The 21038-nt window shown below is 46.0% G+C and overlaps 1 protein-coding gene across 1 annotated transcript; it reads left to right on the top strand.

The window, feature by feature from the left end:
- The first annotated feature begins 791 nt into the window (after nucleotides 1-791).
- SOX12 (SRY-box transcription factor 12) lies at nucleotides 792-2423 on the top strand. Its single transcript, XM_044299906.1, has one exon. It carries the CDS (start codon nucleotides 1092-1094, stop codon nucleotides 1851-1853), a length of 762 nt encoding a protein of 253 aa, XP_044155841.1. The 5' UTR covers nucleotides 792-1091; the 3' UTR covers nucleotides 1854-2423.
- The last annotated feature ends 18615 nt before the right edge of the window (nucleotides 2424-21038 follow it).

Below are 21038 nucleotides of genomic sequence, written 5' to 3'. Positions count from 1 at the left end.
GGGCATTGTCTAGTTCAGAGTTTTTTGGGAACAGTCAATGCCTGTTCTTTTGGATGGTTCCACGGCTGCATACAGTATATTGTGTTTCCAAGATAGTAGGGTATTGATTGTTTGGAGATTTTTATTCTTTTATTTTAATTTTCATTCTTTTACATTTAGATTGTGTTTAGCAGCTGGGACCTCAGAGGTTAAATGACAAACACAACACTGCCAGCAGCCAGAAGCTGAACATTTCTACCTTCTGCAGATCTCCTGGGATGAACATGACCCAGAAGACGTCCTTGGAACTTCTGGCGTCTGATGCTACCCGGATGCACCTGGATAATGTCAGTCTCACCCAGCAGGTGGTAAGCTGACATTTTTTTCCATGACAGTCTCGTTACCTATAAAATGCACTTGCAAATTCTAGAGCCGTCTGGATTCCTGTATAGAGATGCCTGAGTACATGGCACGGATGCATGCATGTTGCAGTATAGCTATGCCACAGTGCAGCTGGCCATCTCTGTCACACACACAGGGCGACACGTGCTGACTGTCCCCTCTCCAGTCACACATGGCTGTCTGCACCGTCACACTCATTCGGTAGGATTGAGCAGCTTTTCTGAGCTGATCTCGGTTTCTCAGCCCATTAATGTGCTGGTGCAGACTCAGACCCGCCCAGCAACCAATAGCAGCTCAGGAGAAGAGTTGGGGGGGGAGAGACTGCAGGCAGACTTGTGTTTACAACGGCCCCCCCAGACTGAAGTGGGGAGACAGGCAGTGAGGCAGCGTCTGGGACAGAGAGAGAGAAAGAGAGCAGAGCCAGAGACAAAGGAAGGAAGAGAAGGCAGAAGAACTGTGGGTGATAGACAGGGAAAGAACATCCTGGGCATTAGTTGGCACTGTGACCTTCACCTGCAGTGCCAGCACCTTCGCATTGCACCCTGATCTATTGAAGGCCACCTGTCCTGCATCCTTCTTGGGGGCAGTCTGGTCCTGCTAACCCTTTCAGTGCCCAGCGTCCTGTCCTTGGTACCTGCTAACCCAACACCTTCTGGACTGTCTGTAGCAGCATGGCATTTCTGTAGCAACTTGTAACTTCAAACCTTAGGATGGTGCAGCACAAGACTGTTGGGGGGAACCCAAAGACACCTGATGCTGTTCCTGGGGGGCCCAGCTGGTGTAAGACCCCTAGTGGGCACATCAAACGTCCAATGAATGCCTTCATGGTATGGTCTCAGATAGAGAGGCGGAAGCTTATGTCTCTGTGCCCCAACATGCACAACGCTGACATCTCTCGCAGCCTTGGCCAACGCTGGAAGTTACTGGAGGACACAGATAAAATCCCATACGTTCGAGAGGCAGAACGTCTGCGACTCAAACACATGGCCGACTATCCCAACTACAAATACCGACCACGCCGGCGTACTAAGGATCCAGCTAGCAGAACACGTGCCAGACTGCCCCGTACAACGTCTAGGTGCCAACCTGCTCCCTCGCCATGCCAGTCGGAAGTGAATCTGGGATCCAGCATGCACTGGGGGGAGGAAAACCCTGAGTGGGGGGGGCACAAAGGCGGCCAATCAGAAGAGACGCAGAATCGGGAGTCATCAGCACGCAGCCCAGAGGTGCCCCCCTACACCCATGCCCGCTCTTTGCCCTCTTCCCCAGAGCCAGTTGAAGATGATGAGGCCCTGGAGGAAAGTCTACCCGAATTCTGTTCAGGGTCCCTTTGCGTCCCACAAGAGAGAGAGCTTCTTCCAAGCAGCGGGTCCCATTTCGAGTTTCCAGATCACTGCACCCCCGAGGTGGTGGAGATGATATCTGGGAGTGGCCTCCTCGGAAGTGTGTCTGACCTCGTGTTCTCCTTCTGAATTGAGACCCCACGTCCCACAGAGAGGCGTCGGCAGCAGGTAACACCTCGTGGAACTGTCCATCATGGACTCCTCCCGGCAACAAGAAAAGGTGAACGCATGGAACACTCTCACTCTCTGCAATCTCTGAGCACTTTCCGTCCTGACTGTCTCTCCAGGCACTTATACTACAGTTTCTCAGGGTGCTCTCTGCTGTCTCTTTCAGCTTGTGGCTCACAGACAGGCTTCCCTGCTTTTGCTCACATCGCTGTCTGAATTTTTGCCTGTCTGTCTAAGCACTCTCATGCTGTCTGCTAGTGCACTCTTTCTAGCTGTCCCTCGAAAGAGTTTTCTTTCATTCCAAACTGAGCGCTCTCTCCTGTGCTGCCGTCTTCAGGGCTGCAATACAGACAGACACACTGTGCACATACATGTCTACACGCAAATGTACACTGCGCGTGTCGTTGTCTGTCTGTCAACCTCGCCCTGAACTCAAGACAGGTGCGACAAACTCAGAGTTAAGAGACAGGTAAGGCCATACAGACTGGTGTGTGTACAAGCCTGTCTGCCTATCTGTCTGTCTGTCTTTCTCCTAATTATCTATCCATCCATCTATCCTTTCATCTATCTGTCTGTCTATCTATCTTTCTTTGTCCTAATTATCTATCCTTTCCTCTTTCTATCTGTCTGTCTATCTATCTTTCTCCTAATTATCTATCCATCTATCTATCCTTTCATCTATCTGACTATCTATCTTTCTATCTATCTATCTATCTATCTATCTTTCTTTCTCATAATTATCTATCCTTTCATCTTTCTATCTGTCTGTCTATTTATCTATCTATCTATCTATCTTTCTCCTAATTATCTATCCTTTCATCTTTCTATCTGTCTGTCTATTTATCTATCTATCTATCTATCTATCTATCTATCTATCTATCTTTCTCCTAATTATCTATCCTTTCATCTATCTATCTGTCTTTCTGTCTATCTATGTCTGTCTATCCTTTCATTCATTCATCCATCCATCCTGTTTATCTGTCTGTCTGTCCATCCATCTATCTGTCCATTGATCAATCCACTATGTCTGTCTTTCTGTTTGTCTGTCTATCTATCTCATATCTTTCCATCTGTCCGTCCATCTATTTGTCTATCTATCTATCTATCTATCTATCTATCTATCTATCTATCTATCATCTATCCCCTTCTTAAATCTCCTCAGGACAGTTTCTCACCCCTCTATCTATACAATGTTAAACCTCAGGACAAGACCTCAGGACTAATTTCCCTGTAAATCAGGGGCTCAGAAACACTCCACAGACCTCAGGACCCCCTTAGGCACAGAGACCCCTCCCTATTGTCTCACTTTTATCCTCAGAAGCTCTCAGGAAACGTTATTGACCTCAGATCCCCTCATATAGCAAGGAGGGGGAAGACCAGCCACTATACAGCTCCTCACAGCCTTGACACTGTCTATATATATATATATATGAGTCTGGCTGCCGAGCCTCTCACGTGTCTGTACATATGTGCATTAATCTGCCTGTGTCTGCTTCACTGCATGTATATATAATGTATGTCTGCGCTGCGCCTCCAACATGCAGCAATCATCCACTCTCCACTGACATGCTGTGCAATAACCCTGCTAGTCACGTTCACACTCCTTATGTACAGTATATTTATATACCAAGGTGCATGTGCCCATATATCGGCAGGGGCAGCACAGGAAAGAGCGCCAGAACCGGAGGGGCCCAAATGCATTCCTTAGGGTGGGGTATATCTTATAAGGTGGGGCAATATTTTTCGGGCCTTGGGTGGGGCAAGACACTGGGATGGGCTGATTCTATAAAGCTGGGGGCTTCTATTTAGGGGTAATGGAGAGGTGAGGAATAGGGTTATCTGTTTCTTATTTCCTAGAACCGCTTCCCCCTGTCTTGTGAATTTCTCAGATTTGACTTGCTCAGGAACTCAAGATTCAATGCAGGGAATTCATATTTGATTGTAAGGACTCGGAGCCTAGACATCTGATGGGACTGACCACATTCACAAAAGAAGTCTTGTGTTCCAGAGATGCCAGCAGGGCGGAGACACTGAGCAGTTGGAAAACCGTCAGAGCTGGGGCGCTGAGGGATTGGGGTTACCAACAAAGCAGTGTCATCATGTCCCATGGGATCATGCTATTTGCACATTTAGGGATTTTTCACGGAATGGAGCCAATTTTGACTTTTTATTGGTAAAAGGTAACAAAAAAAATTCCCTCCAGATCCTTGACTGTGGGTTCTGGCCAGATGGAACGGGATAAAAAAAGGGGGTGGGGTGGTTAATAATTAATGGGAATGGGTGTTGGGAGGGGGGAGGGATAGATTAAGGGTTGGGGATACTGTTTGGAAGTGGAGAATCAATCATATCTGGAAATAAATAAAGCGCAATGAAAACTGTATGTGCTGGATGATGTTAACTGGTCAATAGCCACAAAGGTGTCATGTGACTCCGGTCACCTGATACGGTTGTAGTTAGATCATGACACATGACTGTGGTGGCGGTCCATAGCGTCAGTTATTTTTTAGGGAGCGCCACCGTAGCACTTAAAGGTGTTTGTCTCATTTCTACAACTAAGGCATCTTGCTTGGACATGCCATAAAAGTCAGATAAGTGCAGGTCCCACCTCTGGGACCCCGAAGTGATGCACATCCACCCATCATTCGCCACTGGTAAAAAGTAAAGGTGGCCACGCACAGCTGATGACCCTTCACTTCAGGGGTCCACATGCTCGGCCATTTCCGGCAGTCCCATAATGGTGAATGGAGAGATGGCCACCTATTCAAGGCCTCTCTTCCTTCACTTTGAGGGCCCAGTTTTGGAGACAGGAGTGGGTCCCTAAGGTGTGACCCACATCTACCTTAAAATTATGGCATATTCTAGCAATATCCTTTAAAGGGGTTGTCTCACTTCAGCAAATAGCACTTATCATGTAGAGAAAGTTAATACAAGGCACTTACTAATGTATTGTGATTGTCCATATTGCCTCCTTTGCTGGCTGGATTCATTTTTCCATCACATTATACTTGGCTCATATCCAGGGGTTACCACCACCCCTGAATCAGCGATGGTTGTGCTTGCACACTATTGGAAAAAGCAACGGCCTATACGTACTTTTACTGTCTCGGCCACCAGAAAGGCCATTGCTTTTTCCTATAGGATACAAACACGACCACCGCTGCTGGATTGCGGTGTGGTCATAACACCTGGATTTGAGCAGTGTATAATGTGATGAAGACAATATGGACAATCACAGTACATTAGTAAGTGCCTTGTATTAACTTTCTCTACATGATAAATGCCACTTGCTGGAGTGACACAACCCCTTTAAGTCAAGTGCAACTTTTAGTGACTACCACGTTGATGACACAGCTTGCTGCATGCTAGAATTAGTGGAATACATGGGTAGTACTGAATGACACCAAGGTGTACAATGTGCCATTACCCAGCAGACATGCTAAGCAACTATTACTGGTGCAAATCCATCTGTTGTCAAGGACAGACACCATTTTTAACTGTCTGCTGTAACTGCATTAGAAAACTCAATGTGGAGCTCTATGGGCGCCAATGTGACATGATGGATCCTCTAGCCCAGGGAGCTCAAACTGCGGCCCTCCAGCTGTTGCAAAACTACAACTCCCAGCATGCCCGGACAGCCTACAGGTATCAGCCTACAGCAGGGCATTGTGGGAGTTGTAGTTTTGCAACAGCTGGAGGGCCGCAGTTTGAGATGCCTGCTCTAGCCCTTGCCTTAGTGGGTTAGGCTACTTTCACATCAGGGTTTTCCTGGATCTCTGCTGGATCTCAAAACCAGAAAGGAAAACTCTTCAGTGTTGTCCCCATTCATTGTCAATAGGGACAAAACTAAACAAACTGGAGAGGAGTGCACCAGAATGCATTCCGTTCCGGTTTGTTGCGTTCCCACGCTGGACACAAAACCGATGCAAACAGTGTTTTTGTGTATGGCATGGGAAACTGAACATGCCAGATCCAGCACCAAAAATCTGAGACGAAAACAACGGATCCGGCGCCCATTGACTTACAATGGTTTTAGTGTCGGATATGGCATGTTCATTTTCGATATCATTTAACCGGATCTGTTCTGAACAGCTGGAGCTGGTTGTATTATTCAAAGGGATGAGTTTTGCTGTGGTTTGGGTATTTCATGCCTAATAGTGCAGAGTGTATGGCAATTAAATGGTTAATACATGCAGGATTAAAGAGTAATACTAAGTAGATAAGTGCATTCATGAATAATACACAATATGAAATAGTAGCTGGTGCCAACCTCGCCTTTTTTCACAGGGTTATAGGGTCACAGGTATGTATAGTAGCATTACCATACTGTCTGCAACGTGGCTCATGAACAGGCCAGGAACTGCGGATGCCTCTGGGTGTAGATAACATTACAGAGACCTGACTGCGGCCTGTCATGTCAGCAGTATTGAAAGCTTCCCGGCTGAGCCAGCGTCTATAGCACCATACAGAACTTCTTAATGTAGATGAATTCATCCTGGTAAAGACATATTAAAGGCAATTACTGTGCTCACTGGAAACTCCCAAGATGAAATGTAGGAAAGATGTCCCCTCCGGTAACGGCTTCTGATCATGTCTTCTACTAAGAAGATGCCAGCAGCAGCATGATATAGATCAGAGTTGTACAACTCGAGCAGCGGGAATAGATCTGACTGTAAGACATGCAGTAAGATCTAATGGTAATGTCTGGTGGAAAACCCAGAACAATGACTGATACTGGGGGTACAGGACAATGACAGACTGATACTGGGGGTACAGGACAATGACAGACTGATACTGGGGGTACAGGACAATGACATACTGATACTGAGGGTACAGGACAATGGCAGACTGATACTGGGGGTACAGGACAATGACAGACTGATACTGGGGGTACAGGACAATGACAGACTGATACTGGAGGTACAGGACAATGACAGACTGATACTGAGGGTACAGGACAATGGCAGATTGATACTGGGGGTACAGGACAATGACATACTGATACTGAGGGTACAGGACAATGGCAGACTGATACTGGGGGTACAGGACAATGACAGACTGATACTGGGGGTACAGGACAATGACAGACTGATACTGGAGGTACAGGACAATGACAGACTGATACTGAGGGTACAGGACAATGGCAGATTGATACTGGGGGTACAGGACAATGACAGACTGATACTGGGGGTACAGGACAATGACAGACTGATACTGGGGGTACAGGACAAGGACAGACTGATACTGAGGGTACAGGACAATGACAGACTGATACTGGGGGTACAGGACAATGACAGACTGATACTGGGGGTACAGGACAATGACAGACTGATACTGGAGGTACAGGACAATGACAGACTGATACTGGGGGTACAGGACAATGACAGACTGATACTGGGGGTACAGGACTATGACAGACTGATACTGGGGGTACAGGACAATGACAGACTTATACTGGGGGTACAGGACAATGACATACTGATACTGGGAATACAGGACAATGACAGACAGATACTGAGGGTACAGGACAATGACATACTAATACAGGGGGTGCAGGACAATGACAGACTGATACTGGGGGTACTGGACAATGACAGACTGATACTGGGGGTACAGGACAATGGCAGACTGATACTGGGGGTACAGGACAATGACATACTGATACTGAGGGTACAGGACAATGACATACTGATACTTAGGGTACAGGACAATGACATACTGATACTGAGGGTACAGGCAGACTCGGACTGGCCCACAGGGGTACAGGGGAATCCCCCGGTGGGCCCCTGGGCAAAGTGGGCCTCTAGTCTCCCAACCTATGCACAAGTGGCACATAACACATTAGACTTTTTGCACTACATACATTTAATCAATGTACAGCACCTCCACCAGCCTATGTTCATATAAAAAACTTGTTAGATTATTTATTATATTTGAAAGTATCCGTTTGGTGGGCCCCCAAAATAAATTTTACTGGTGGGCCCTAGGTACCCCAGTCCGACGCTGGGTACAGGACAATGACAGACTGATACTGGGGGTACAGGACAATGACAGACTTATACTGGGGGTACAGGACAATGGCATACTGATACTGGGGGTACAGGACTATGACAGACTGATACTGGGGGTACAGGACAATGACAGACTTATACTGGGGGTACAGGACAATGACATACTGATACTGGGAATACAGGACAATGACAGACTGATACTGAGGGTACAGGACAATGACATACTAATACAGGGGGTGCAGGACAATGACAGACTGATACTGGGGGTACTGGACAATGACAGACTGATACTGGGGGTACAGGACAATGACAGACTGATACTGGGGGTACAGAACAATGGCAGACTGATACTGGGGGTACAGGACAATGACATACTGATACTGGGAATACAGGACAATGACAGACTGATACTGAGGGTACAGGACAATGACATACTAATACAGGGGGTGCAGGACAATGACAGACTGATATTGGGGGTACTGGACAATGACATACTGATACTGGGGGTACAGGACAATGACATACTGATATTGGGGGTACAGGACAATGACAGACTGATATTGGGGGTACTGGACAATGACATACTGATACTGGGGGTACAGGACAATGACATACTGATATTGGGGGTACAGGACAATGACAGACTGATATTGGGGGTACAGGACAATGACAGACTGATATTGGGGGTACAGGACAATGACATGATACTGGGGGTACAGGACAATGACAGACTGATATTGGGGGTACTGGACAATGACATACTGATACTGGGGGTACAGGACAATGACATACTGATATTGGGGGTACAGGACAATGACAGACTGATATTGGGGGTACTGGACAATGACATACTGATACTGGGGGTACAGGACAATGACATACTGATATTGGGGGTACAGGACAATGACATACTGATATTGGGGGTACAGGACAATGACAGACTGATATTGGGGGTACAGGACAATGACATGATACTGGGGGTACAGGACAATGACAGACTGATATTGGGGGTACTGGACAATGACAGACTGACACTGGGGGTACAGGACAATGACATACTGACACTGGGTATACAAGAAAATGACATACGGATACTACGGTTACAGGACAATGACATACGGATACTGGGGACACACTACATACTGATATTGGGGGTACAAGATAATGACAGTGACACTGGAGGTAGAGGTCAAGACAGGACAATGACACTCTGAAACTTAGGGGCACAAGACAATGACTAACTGACCCTTGGACCCACACATAGACTGACCCAACACTGACACCTGGAGGGACAGGCAAATGACAGCATGACACCGGGCTTACAGAACAATACCACACTGACACTTGAAAAAGATTACACCATATGACGCTCCATAGTGAAGGACCATCATACATAAAACATGCAAAACGGTGAGTATTCTATTCACCTGATTGCAGGCACAACCAGTGACATAACTAGAATTGACTGGGCCCCACAGCAAATGTTTGAACGGACTCTCCCCCCAACAACTCCTACTCCTGCAGCTAGTCAAGATCTCACTGTCAGATCAAGCCATGTATGTATACTGTATGTCATTTCATTGTATATAGTGTCACTGTATATAATGGCCTAGTATAATGCTGTTGAGGGGACCCTGACAATAAAATCTTTCAGTCCTCTTCCGGGATGAGCTCCTTGTGACTTTGGGCCCCGTAGCAGCCAGTTCACCTACTTCCACTATAGCTACACAATAAGTACGTAACAATGACACACTTTGAGGGACAGGCAGATGACAGACTGACAGTGGGTTTACAGGACAATGACATGCTGACATGAGATAGAGGAAAATTACACTTTGGACCTTGGGGTGCAGGACAATTACATACTGACACTTGGGAGTACAGGATGGTGGCACATTGACACTTGGGGTACAGGACAATGACATGCTGACACTTGGGCTGAAAGGACAAGGATCTGCTGACACATGCCAGGGCCAGTACAATGACACACTGACACTGGGGTTTACAGGACATTAACACACTGACACTTGGGGGCCAGTACAATGATACACTGACACTTGGGGGGCAGGGCAATGATACACTGACACTTGGGGGGCAGGACAATGACACACTGACACTTGGGGTACAGGACAATGACACACTGACACGGGGGGCAGGACAATGATACACTGACACTTGGGGTACAGGACAATGACACACTGACACGTGTGGTACAGGACAATGATACACTGACACTTGGGGGGCAGGACAATGACACACTGACACTGAGGGCAGGGCAACGATACACTGAAACGTAGGGGGCAGGGCAATAATACACTGACACTTGGGGGGCAGGACAATGACACACTGACACTTGGGGGACAGGACAATGACACACTGACATGGGGGGCAGGACAATGATACACTGACACTTGGGGTACAGGAAAATGAAACACTGACGCTGGGGGCAGGGCAACGATACACTGAAACGTGGGGGAAGGGCAATGATACACTGACACTTGGGGGGCAGGACAATGATACACTGACACTTGGGGTACAGGACAATGATACACTGACACTGTGGGCAGGTCAACGATACACTGAAACGTGGGGGCAGGGCAATGATACACTGACACTTGGGGGCAGGACAATGACACACTGACACGATGTACAGGGCAATGATACACTGACACTGGGGGCAGGGCAACGATACACTGAAACGTAGGGGGCAGGACAATGATACACTGACACGGGTACAGGACAATGATACACTGACACTGGGGCAGGGTAATGATACACTGACACTTGGGGGGCAGGACAATGATACACTAACACTTGGAGGGCAGGACAATGACACTGACACTTGGGGGGCAGGACAATGATGCACTGACACTGGTACAGGACAATGATACACTGACACTTGGGGGACAGGACAATGATACACTGACACGTGGGGTACAGGACAATGATACACTGACACGGGTACGAACAATGATACACTGACACTTGGGGGACAGGACAATAATACACTGACACATGGAGTATAGGACAGTGATACACTGACAATTTGGAGTACAGGGCAATGGCACACTGACATTTGGGGGACAGGCTAATGGCACACTGACATTTGGGTTCCCAAAACAGCTTCAGTCGTATGCAGCTCTGTCCTCACTAATATCTTTACTACTTATTTGAAGACATTTTTTAATTCCTCTAAATGTCATATTTATAAGTTTGGGGTGATGCTGCATTTCCGCAGGATGTGACTGTATCTGGGGGGATCACTCATATAATGTATACAGCACTGAGTATATCGGTGACATTTGTGTGTTTCCACAATGAGCGGTTTGTACTTTATGACCGTCAGCATGAAATGTGGGCGGCTGCCAAACCCTTACATCTAATGAATAAAGTGACTCAGTTTGGGCTCAGATGTCTTCTCCAGCATCAGTCTTGGCCCCTCCATCTGATACATGCAGCTCTACTGTATAATAAAGAAGCAGAGAATATGTAACAGGCAGGCAAACCATGGGTTAACTTTCTGCTAGGAATGTGGAAATGCTTCCTGCTGATTCTTTGATCTTCTGCTTTCCCACAAAGTTCAAGCTGCCAGCGGCTGCCTTAAAATTCCACCTTAAAGCCATAATCATGCTGCACAATCAAAAGCACAAGGTGTGAGGATTCTAATTTGTCTGACCACCTTAAATAAATCTGTAAATGAATAAAGAATTCCTTAAGTTATCATTAAAGGGGTGTTATGGCTGTTAGACGTTATCTCCTATCCACAGGATAGGAGATAACTATTTCGATTGGTTGGGGTCCTACTGCTGGGTCCCCTACCATTCATGAGAACAGGGACCCTGTGCCACCCAGAGCAATGCACATGCCCATCCTGCAGCTCTGTTCATTTCAGGGGGCTCTGAGGAGTATGGGTCTCCATTCTCATGATCGGTGGAAGTGCCAGCGCTTAGATAACAGATAGCTTGTAACAACTGTTTCATAAATATATACAGTTGCAAGAAAAAGTATGTGAACCCTTTGGAATGATATGGATTCATCTAAGTCACAACAATAGACAATCACAGTCTGCTTAAACTAATAACACACAAATAATTAAATGTTACCATGTTTTTATTGAACACACCATGTAAACATTCACAGTGCAGGTGGAAAAAATATGTGAACCCCTAGACTAATGACATCTACAAGAGCTAATTGGAGTGAGGTGTCAGCCAACTGGAGTCCAATCAATGAGATGAGATTGGAGGTGTTGGTTAGAGCTGCCCTGCTCTATAAAAAACACACCAGTTCTGGGTTTGCTTTTCACAAGAAGCATTGCCTGATGTGAATGATGCCTCGCACAAAAGAGCTCTCAGAAAACCTACGATTAAGAATTGTTGACTTGCATAAAGCTGGAAAGGGTTATAAAAGTATCTCCAAAAGCCTTGCTGTTCATCAGTCCACGGTAAGACAAATTGTCTATAAATGGAGGAAGTTCAGCACTGCTGCTACTCTCCCTAGGAGTGGCTGTCCTGTAAAGATGACTGCAAGAGCACAGCGCAGACTGCTCAATGAGGTGAAGAAGAATCCTAGAGTGTCAGCTAAAGACTTACAAAAGTCTCTGGCATATGCTAACATCACTGTTAGCGAATCTACGATACGTAAATGGATTTCATGGGAGGATACCACAGAGGAAGCCACTGCTGTCCAAAAAAAACATTGCTGCACGTTTACAGTATGGGTATTCAGGGAGACCATATAACAGGAGAGGACCTAATAAGGGTTATAAGAATCAATATGGAGAGACTGATGGAGGTAAGGAGAATTACAGATTAAATAATGTAGGAGAAAAACCGAAGGATGGTAATACAGGGGCGAGTAAACCGGAAAATTTTCCACACCAAGCGATGAAGGGGGTACAGGGGGGGGGGGGGAGGAGGATCTGCGACTAGACCAACAAATGATAAGGGCACTACAAAAAAAAATTTGCCAGAGGAAAAAGGGGAAAAGGAGGAAGATTGCGACCCCCATCCCAAAAAGATCAGGGAGAACTAACTGGAATATATAATTTGAGTTCTTACCAATTGACAAATGAGGAAAAAAAAGTGTTGAGGAAGGGCCTGAAATTTGCGCCTGTAAAGAAACTTAATAAGTTCAAAATGTTTTTAGATGTACATAGATTTATTCGCAAGCTTAATCTGGCGAAATATATGGTGAATAATGCGAATATTGAACATAAACCGGTGGACCAAAACAATGTAATACACGCGGGTCTGAGGGCTAGGAGCAGATTCTTTCCTGTTATTAAAGAAAATGATTGTGTGGAGGCCTTTAAAAGGGGCTTATTTAAAAGTGTGGAGAATATGGACGATCGAATGAGAGGCCACAACCTCACTAGAGAAGAGAAGAATGCATTGAGGAGCTTGGAAACTAACAGCCAGATTGTCATCAAACCGGCTGATAAGGGGGGGTTGTGGTATTGGATAGGTCCAAATATGATGAGGCGATGCATCGACTTCTTTCTGATAGGGAAACCTACCAGGTTTTAAAAAAGGATCCCCTTCCTGATTACAAGAAAGAGGTGGATACAGATAGGGTGTAGATAGGGCCTTTGCGGGAGGCATTATTGATAAAAAAGAACTGGGCTTTTTGAAGGTCGGGCAGCCAAGGACACCGGTAATATACCACTTACCAAAGATCCACAAGCGGCTAGTGGACCCTCCTGGGAGGCTGATTGTTTCGGGGCTCCAATCTTTGACAAGTGGTATCAGAGAATATGTTGATTACTTCTTGCAGAGGTATGTAGGAAGAACAGCTTCATACCTTAAAGACACGGGTACGGTCCTGAATATTAAAAAGGGGATGGGGGGAATACATACCGATCTATGGTTGGCGACTGCAGATGTAGCCTCTCTGTATACGGTTATCCCTAAAGATCTGGGATTAGAGGCGATTAGGGTGCATTTGGAGGAGGATGAGGGTATGTCACCGCTACAGGGGGAATTTTATCTTGAATTGTCTAGATTTTTGTCTCAGCAAGAATTACTTTTGGTTTGATGGCACTTTTTATCTCCAGCTGACCGGAACGGCGCTGGGGGCAAAATGCGCCCCAAGTTTCGCTAATTTATACATGGCTGCATGGGAAAAAATAGCAATAGACCCCATCCTAAAAACAACCCAGGAAGGTGGCACGTTGATATTGTGGAAACGCTTTATCGACGATTGCCTGATTATGTGGAAAGGGGAACGTTGCGGTTTAGAAAAATTTCTAAACAGCTTGAATCAAAATATACATAATCTTAGATTTACATGTGAAATCAGCCCCAGCAGTATCAACTTTCTAGATCTCACCATTTTTCTAGAAGAAGGTCGGCTGGAGACAAAGACTTACTTCAAACCAACAGATGTGAACGGTTATATCGATATGCGGAGCTGCCACCCCTGGAAACAAAACATCCCCAAGGGACAGTTTATACGTGTTCACTGCAACTGCACTAAAATTGAGGACTATAGGGAACAGAGCGGGATAATTCAGAAGAGGTTTGAGGATTTGTGGAGCTAAATCTGTCCCCAATGCTAACAAAGTTTAGGATTCGCTCCAAGACTTGGTGCAAACTGTTTTTATCAGTGATAGGTAGGGTTAATCTGATCAAGATGGTTATGATGCCCCAATTGTTGTATATACTACACAATGCCCCAACATGGATACCACTTGATCGATTTCGGAAAATCAATTCTATATTTAGGGACCTGATATGGAAAAAGGGCCAATCTAGAATTAAATTGGAGACCTTGCAGTATTCAAAAGAGGCAGGGGGTCTGGCGGTGCCTAATCCATGGTTGTATTACTTGGCGGCACAAAGTCAGCACTTTAGGGGATGGATAAATAGTGACATTACGGACATGACAGGGCAAATATTGAAGCATGCATTGGGGGGTAAGGAGCTATTGTGGATATTGGAAGAGGCAGGAATACCCTTTGTAGATACCCGGTCACATTTGGTGAATTTGATGAGGAAGGTTTGGGAAAAGGTTAAACAGTTGAGGGGTGCAGTTGGTACTACAGTACTTACACCTTTATGGAATAATCGCAATGTACCTGAATTCTTACATCTCAGAGGATTTACCAAACATTGGCTGGATAGGGGTGTGACTAAATTTGGGGATATAATGGAGAAGGAGGGATTAAAAACATTTGATAAATTACAGGAGGAGTACGGTATACCCAAGCATTGCTTTTACCAGTTTTTACAGATAAGGCACGCATTTACTGAGATGTGTAAGAATGACAATACCAGGATACATAAAGACGCAGCTTTAGGTTTAATAGTGGAGAAAGGGGATAAAAAAGGGATTATTTCATTGATATACCAAATGTTACTGAATAAATATCTGGAAGCGTTTCCTCTTTCTAGAATGAAGGGGTGGGAAAAAGATATAGGGGAAATATCTCAGGAGCAGTGGGAGGATATATTAGAAGCCATACCGACAATATCTTTAAGTGAAGGTGGGAAGTTGTCTCAATAAAACACCAGTCTTTTTACACCACATTGGCATCAGAGCAGATGCAAAGTGTCCAAGATGTCAGGCAGAATCGGCGGATCTACTGCATATGCTGTGGCAATGTTCACAACTGGATGGCTTCTGGTCAGATGTGTTGGCAATGATTCAGGATATCTTCTCACTGCGGATACCTAGGGAACCAAAAGTGTGTCTTGGGGTATGTGGCAGATATTGGGAAAGAGGGGACCGACAGAATTGTAGCGAGTAGACTATTGTATGTGGCAAGAAAGTTGATTGCCCTACACTGGATTCAGTCAAGCCCTCCAGTTATTGAGGAATTTAGAAGGAAAGTAAACACGATGTTACCATATGAGAAAATGGTGTTTAAGAAGAGAGGATGTCCGCAAAAATTTTAGAAATTGTGGGGGCGTTGGAGGTATAGAGCTGATTAAAAAAGGTGAAGTCCATTAAGTGCTGAAGTGGGAGTTGGGAGGGGTGGGTGGGGTGGGAAGGGTATGTTGCGGTTACACTGTCATTGTATGGTTGCCTGCTGTATCATAATCATCAGTGGTGTTAATTTATATGTCACAATATGGGACATGATATGTGTATATTTGTAACAATGCCACATTGTTGTATTTTAGTACAATAAAAAATGATCTGATTTAAAAAAAAAAGAAGAGGTTTGAGGAGAAGGGATATGACCCCGAGGCTTTAAATAAGATCAGGAAAGAAATAGAGAAATGGGATGGGGGATTAAGAATTGTAAAGAAAAGAAGGATACAGAGAGAGAGAATAAAACGCTTGATTTTAAGTTTTCCTTCCTTACCCAATACAACACACAGATAGGACCACTGAAGAACTCCTTGCAGAAAAACTGGTTCATCTTAAAAAACGACCCAGTGCTGGGGCAGATCATCCCCGAACGTCCCAAGGTATTGTACAAAAGAGCACCAAACCTGCGATATGCATTGGTTCATAGTTGCATAGTGAAAAGTAAGAAACCAAGTAAGGACCAGTTCACTTGGTGCGGCTTCTGCAGTGTCTGCAGGAACCGCACCAAGGAGGACAAAAAGAAAAGGAACCAGCAGGAAATCCAGTCGAGAGGAGGGCACACATATAAGATTAGAGGAGAAATGTCATGCAAGACCATGGGGGTAGTCTACATGCTGGAGTGCCCTTGTGGGCTCCAGTATGTGGGCAGAACCCTCCGTAAATTGAAGACCTGACTGCAGGAGCACATAGGAAATATTAAGAAAGGCAAGGAGGACCACAGTGTTCCACTGCACTTCAAGCTGGCACATGGTAAGAATCCGGCGGGCTTGAGGTTTAGTGGTCTGGAAAAGGTTGAGAGGAATGGGAGGGGAGGGGATCCTGTCGCCAGTATAAATCAGAAGGAGGTCAGCTGGATATATAGATTGGGGACCTTAAAACCAGCAGGGCTCAATGTAGAGTTTGATTTAAAACCGTGTCTAGTAGAGTGAAGAGGGAGCCGGGGGGGAGTGTCGCTACCGTGGTGGATCCATGCAGGATAGTATCTTTAAAGGGGTTGTGGCTCAATAAATACTGCACCTGTGGGGCAGGATATCATCGCCCCTGACGAAGCTGAACTGGCGAAACCCGGGTCGGGTGGATCTGTGATGAAAAAGACTTGTTTTTATGACTGAGATTTTAGACCTTTTTGTAAGTAGAATAAAACCTGCTGATTGCGATAAATACCTGGTGGAACTTCACTATTTGTAATAATACTTCCCTCTAGGGTGCAGGTGTACGTGAGTGCACCTAGCCTCTGGTAACCGATTGTGTGGCTACAAAGTGAAACAACCTGAGCATTGGAGAAAAAGAGGGTCTGGGATTGGAACTTTTGCACTCAGAAGGCAGCGCAAGCAACAAATTTCTGGACATTTTAACTGTGAAGCGACCTATACTCACGTCGCTTGGTGGGTCTGCAGTGCCGATAAGTACACCAAAAATTGGAGACTGTTTTTATATTGTTTATTTGGGAGTTAAGTTGGCCTTTCAAGAGTGGAGACATTGGCTAGAGGGTGCGGAACATCCTATTACGGTTTACACCGACCACAAAAATCGAGAATACATCGAAGGTGCCAAGAGGATAAATTCTCGTCAAGCTTGCTGGGCATTATTTTCCACTCGCTGTAATTTCCGGTTAACTTGCAAACTGGGACCCAAAAATGTCAAAGCAGATGCTCTCTCCCGTTGTTTCCCAGAAACCATTTCGGTACGTGACTCTGAGCACATTATTCCTGCAAGGTGCTTCGTAGCCGCTTTAAACACCCCAGGTATAATGGAGGACTTGTCTTCTCTTCTTCTGCCTTTACAGGCGGAGAGCCCTTCTAACAAACCTGAAGGTCGGCTGTTTGTGCCTTTAAATTTCAGGCTCAGAGTCATACAACAGTTACATGATTCTAAGTCGGCTGGGCATTTGGGGATAAAAAAGACCATGTCCTTTTGTAAATACCATGTCTGGTGGCCTAAGATGTTTTTTTATATCAAAGCCTACATTCAGGCATGTAGTATTTGTGCTCGGTGTAAACCGGCTCTGTCCGCCCCATCTGGTACTTTGCTTCCGCTGCCTATTCCTTAGGCCCCATGGACCCACGTGTCTATGGACTTCATAACAGATCTGCCTAGGTCTTCCGGTTGTACAGTAATTTGTGTAGTGGTGGACCATTTAATACCACTCTCCGGATTGCCATTGGATGGAGAGCTGGCAGATCTGTTTGTGAAGCATGTCTTCTGATTACACTGGGATATTGTTTCAGATAGAGGAGTCCAGTTTATCTCCCGGTTCTGGTGTTCTTTCTGCTCCCGGTTGGGGATTGGGCTGTCATTTTCATCTGGCTTTTACCCAGAGAACAACGGACAGACGGAGAGTACGAACAAGACTTTGGAACAATATCTCCGGTGTTTCGTGTCAGACTGCCTGGAGGAATGGGCAGCTCACCTCACCTTTGCGAAGGTGGCTTATAATAACTCCGAACATGCCTCTACCAAGATGTCTCCGTTCAGGTGCGTGGGGGGGCAGGGACCCAAGACTCTCATCTCTAGCAGGGGCCTCCACTGACTCACTGGTGGTGGACCAATAGTTCCAGGATAGACAACCCATTTAGTTGTTGGCGCGGTGGAATCTTCGTAGTGCGGTGGCGCAACAGAAAAGATTTGCTGATCGTCATCGCACTGCGGAGCAAGAGTTTAAGGTAGGAGATCCAGTGTGGGTCTCCACCTGGAACATTCCCTTGCGCCAACCGTCTGCCAAGTTGGGGCCTAGATTCATTGGTCCATAGCCGGTGACACAGAAGATCAACCGGGTTACTTACAAGGGGCTCTTCCTCCATCGATTCAAGGAGTTAGCACCTTCCATGTTTTACTGCTCAAGTCGGCAGCCGAGTCAGCTCCCTTCATCCAAACTTTATCAAGGGGAGCCTGAATTCGAGGTCAATAAGATTTTGGACTCCCGTTTTCCCTCCAGTATTTAGTGGACTGGAAGGGTTATGGTCCAAAGGAGAGATGTTGGGTACCTGCCCGCCAGGTTCATGCGGATGAATTAGTGGCAGCTTTCCACTGTGAGAAAGCCCATGGGGGGGTAATGTAAGACACTCTCCTGTTCCACGATCCACTGGGGCCCCCAGCGGTCCCTGTGGGACTTGGCCTGCAGGCGACCCCATTGGAATAGCGGGATAGTGTGGGATTCTTCGGTACCGACCCCTTTGCGGGCAGATGCAGTAGTGCATCCGCATAGTCGCCGGAGGGGAAGACCGCCAGGGTCTCGGAGGCAGATTGACCGGACTGGTGGCGGCACGCAGCGGCCATTCCTGTCTTCAGTATCACCTGCGGGTTTCGCTGACGGGGAAAATTCCTGTATGTACATTCTAGATTAGAGGTCAAGCATGGGTTAAGTGACTAGAACCAGCCTAGGCCACACAAGTGTCAGGAATTAGGATCATTATATGACCTATGAGGAATAGACACATAGCACTTCGTGATTGGATAGCAGGTACTTAAAAGTCGATCTCCCTGGCTGGTCAGTGCCCACTGTTGTTTTGACAACCCGGGTGTATGTTGCGGTTCATATTCTCCCAGACTTACCTGTGCATGACCTCTGCCTTCCTCGATTATCTCTAATAGACTGCCTTTGGATACTTCATCTTTGCTGAACAGTTTGTCTCATGTTTCACCTCGGATTGGACCCTGGAAATCCTGACATCTCATCCCTAGGTACCACGTTACACGGACTAATACTGCGCATATGAACTTTGGCCTGGTCACTGGCTGTCCCCTTGGTGTTTCCCTGCACAGGTTATTATTCGGGTTGGTTACCTGTATATGCTTACTGGTTTGGACTGTACTGCCGTTTTTTTAATAAATCCACTATTGTTTAACCTCTGTCTGGTTGCTTGGGGTTCTGCACCATTACATCCTACCTGTGAACTCCCTGTAGTGGGAATCAGCAACCTCCTGCACTCCAGCTGTGGTGAGACTACGACTCCCAGCACGTACACTTTCTTGGCTGTACTTGGAACTCCCATAGAAGTGAATAGAGCATGTTGGCAGTTGTAGTTTTACAACAGCTGGAGTGACGGAGGTTGCAGACCCTTGCCCTACAGCTACACTATGATCATTCTTCAGTGTAATGGCCCACTGACACTTGTCATACAAGAGCCATACGAATATGACAACCGATCGGCAATTGAAAGGACTTTACACAGGCCAATAAAAAGTTATTACAATCATTCGCCCCTTTCCCTATACTTTTACATTATTTCGGTAGCACATCCCCTGTTTACATTCGGATATGTGCTGCATTTTCATGCTGGATTAAATGTTCCTGTCTGGCCGACACATTTACATGGGCAAGTATTCGGCAACAAGCGTCAGTACAAATGTTTATTCCCGAAAAAGGGTCCAGTTATCAGCCCCTATAAAAGCTGAGTAGAATTTTTAACAATTTGAAACAAGGGAACAACTCCAAGGGATCGTGTTCATCTGCATATATCTTTGGTATAACCTATGCACTAGTACGATATGTCACAGGTGGAGGTAGAATTCTCCTTTAAAGGGCACCTGTCAGCAGATTTGTACCTATGACACTGACTAACCTGTTACATGTGCGCTTGGCAGCTGAAGGCATCTGTGTTGGTCCCATGTTCATATGTGCACGCATTGCTGAGAAAAATGATGTTGTGATATATGCAAATTAGCCTCTAGGAGCAACGGGGGCGTTGTCATTACACCTCGAGACTCAGCTCTCTCTGCAACTGCCACTCCCTTTGCACTTTGACAGGGTGTAAACCTCATGCCTGACCCTATCTATCAATGTGCAAAGAGCATGGCAGTTGCAGAGAGAGCAGAGCCTCTAGGTGTAACAGCAACGCCCCTGTTGCTCCAAGAGGCTCATGTGCATATATTAAAACTTCATTTTTCTCAGCAATGCAGGCCACATATGAACATGGGACCAACACAGATGTCTTCAGCTGCCAAGTGCACGTGCAACAGATCAGCCAGTGTCATAGGCACAAATCTGACAGATGGTCTTTAATTGACGCAAAGTGAAAGGTCAGGGAGGATGATGGTGAAATGCTTCCTCTGCCCACCTTCCAGGCAGCTTCACTTACAATTTAATAGAAAATAAGGAAAA

The sequence above is a fragment of the Bufo gargarizans genome, chromosome 6 (assembly GCF_014858855.1).
Source record: "Bufo gargarizans isolate SCDJY-AF-19 chromosome 6, ASM1485885v1, whole genome shotgun sequence".
Lineage (NCBI taxonomy): Eukaryota > Metazoa > Chordata > Amphibia > Anura > Bufonidae > Bufo > Bufo gargarizans.
The sequence above is the reverse complement of the archived record's forward strand: the minus strand, read 5'-3'. Positions and strand labels throughout refer to the sequence as shown.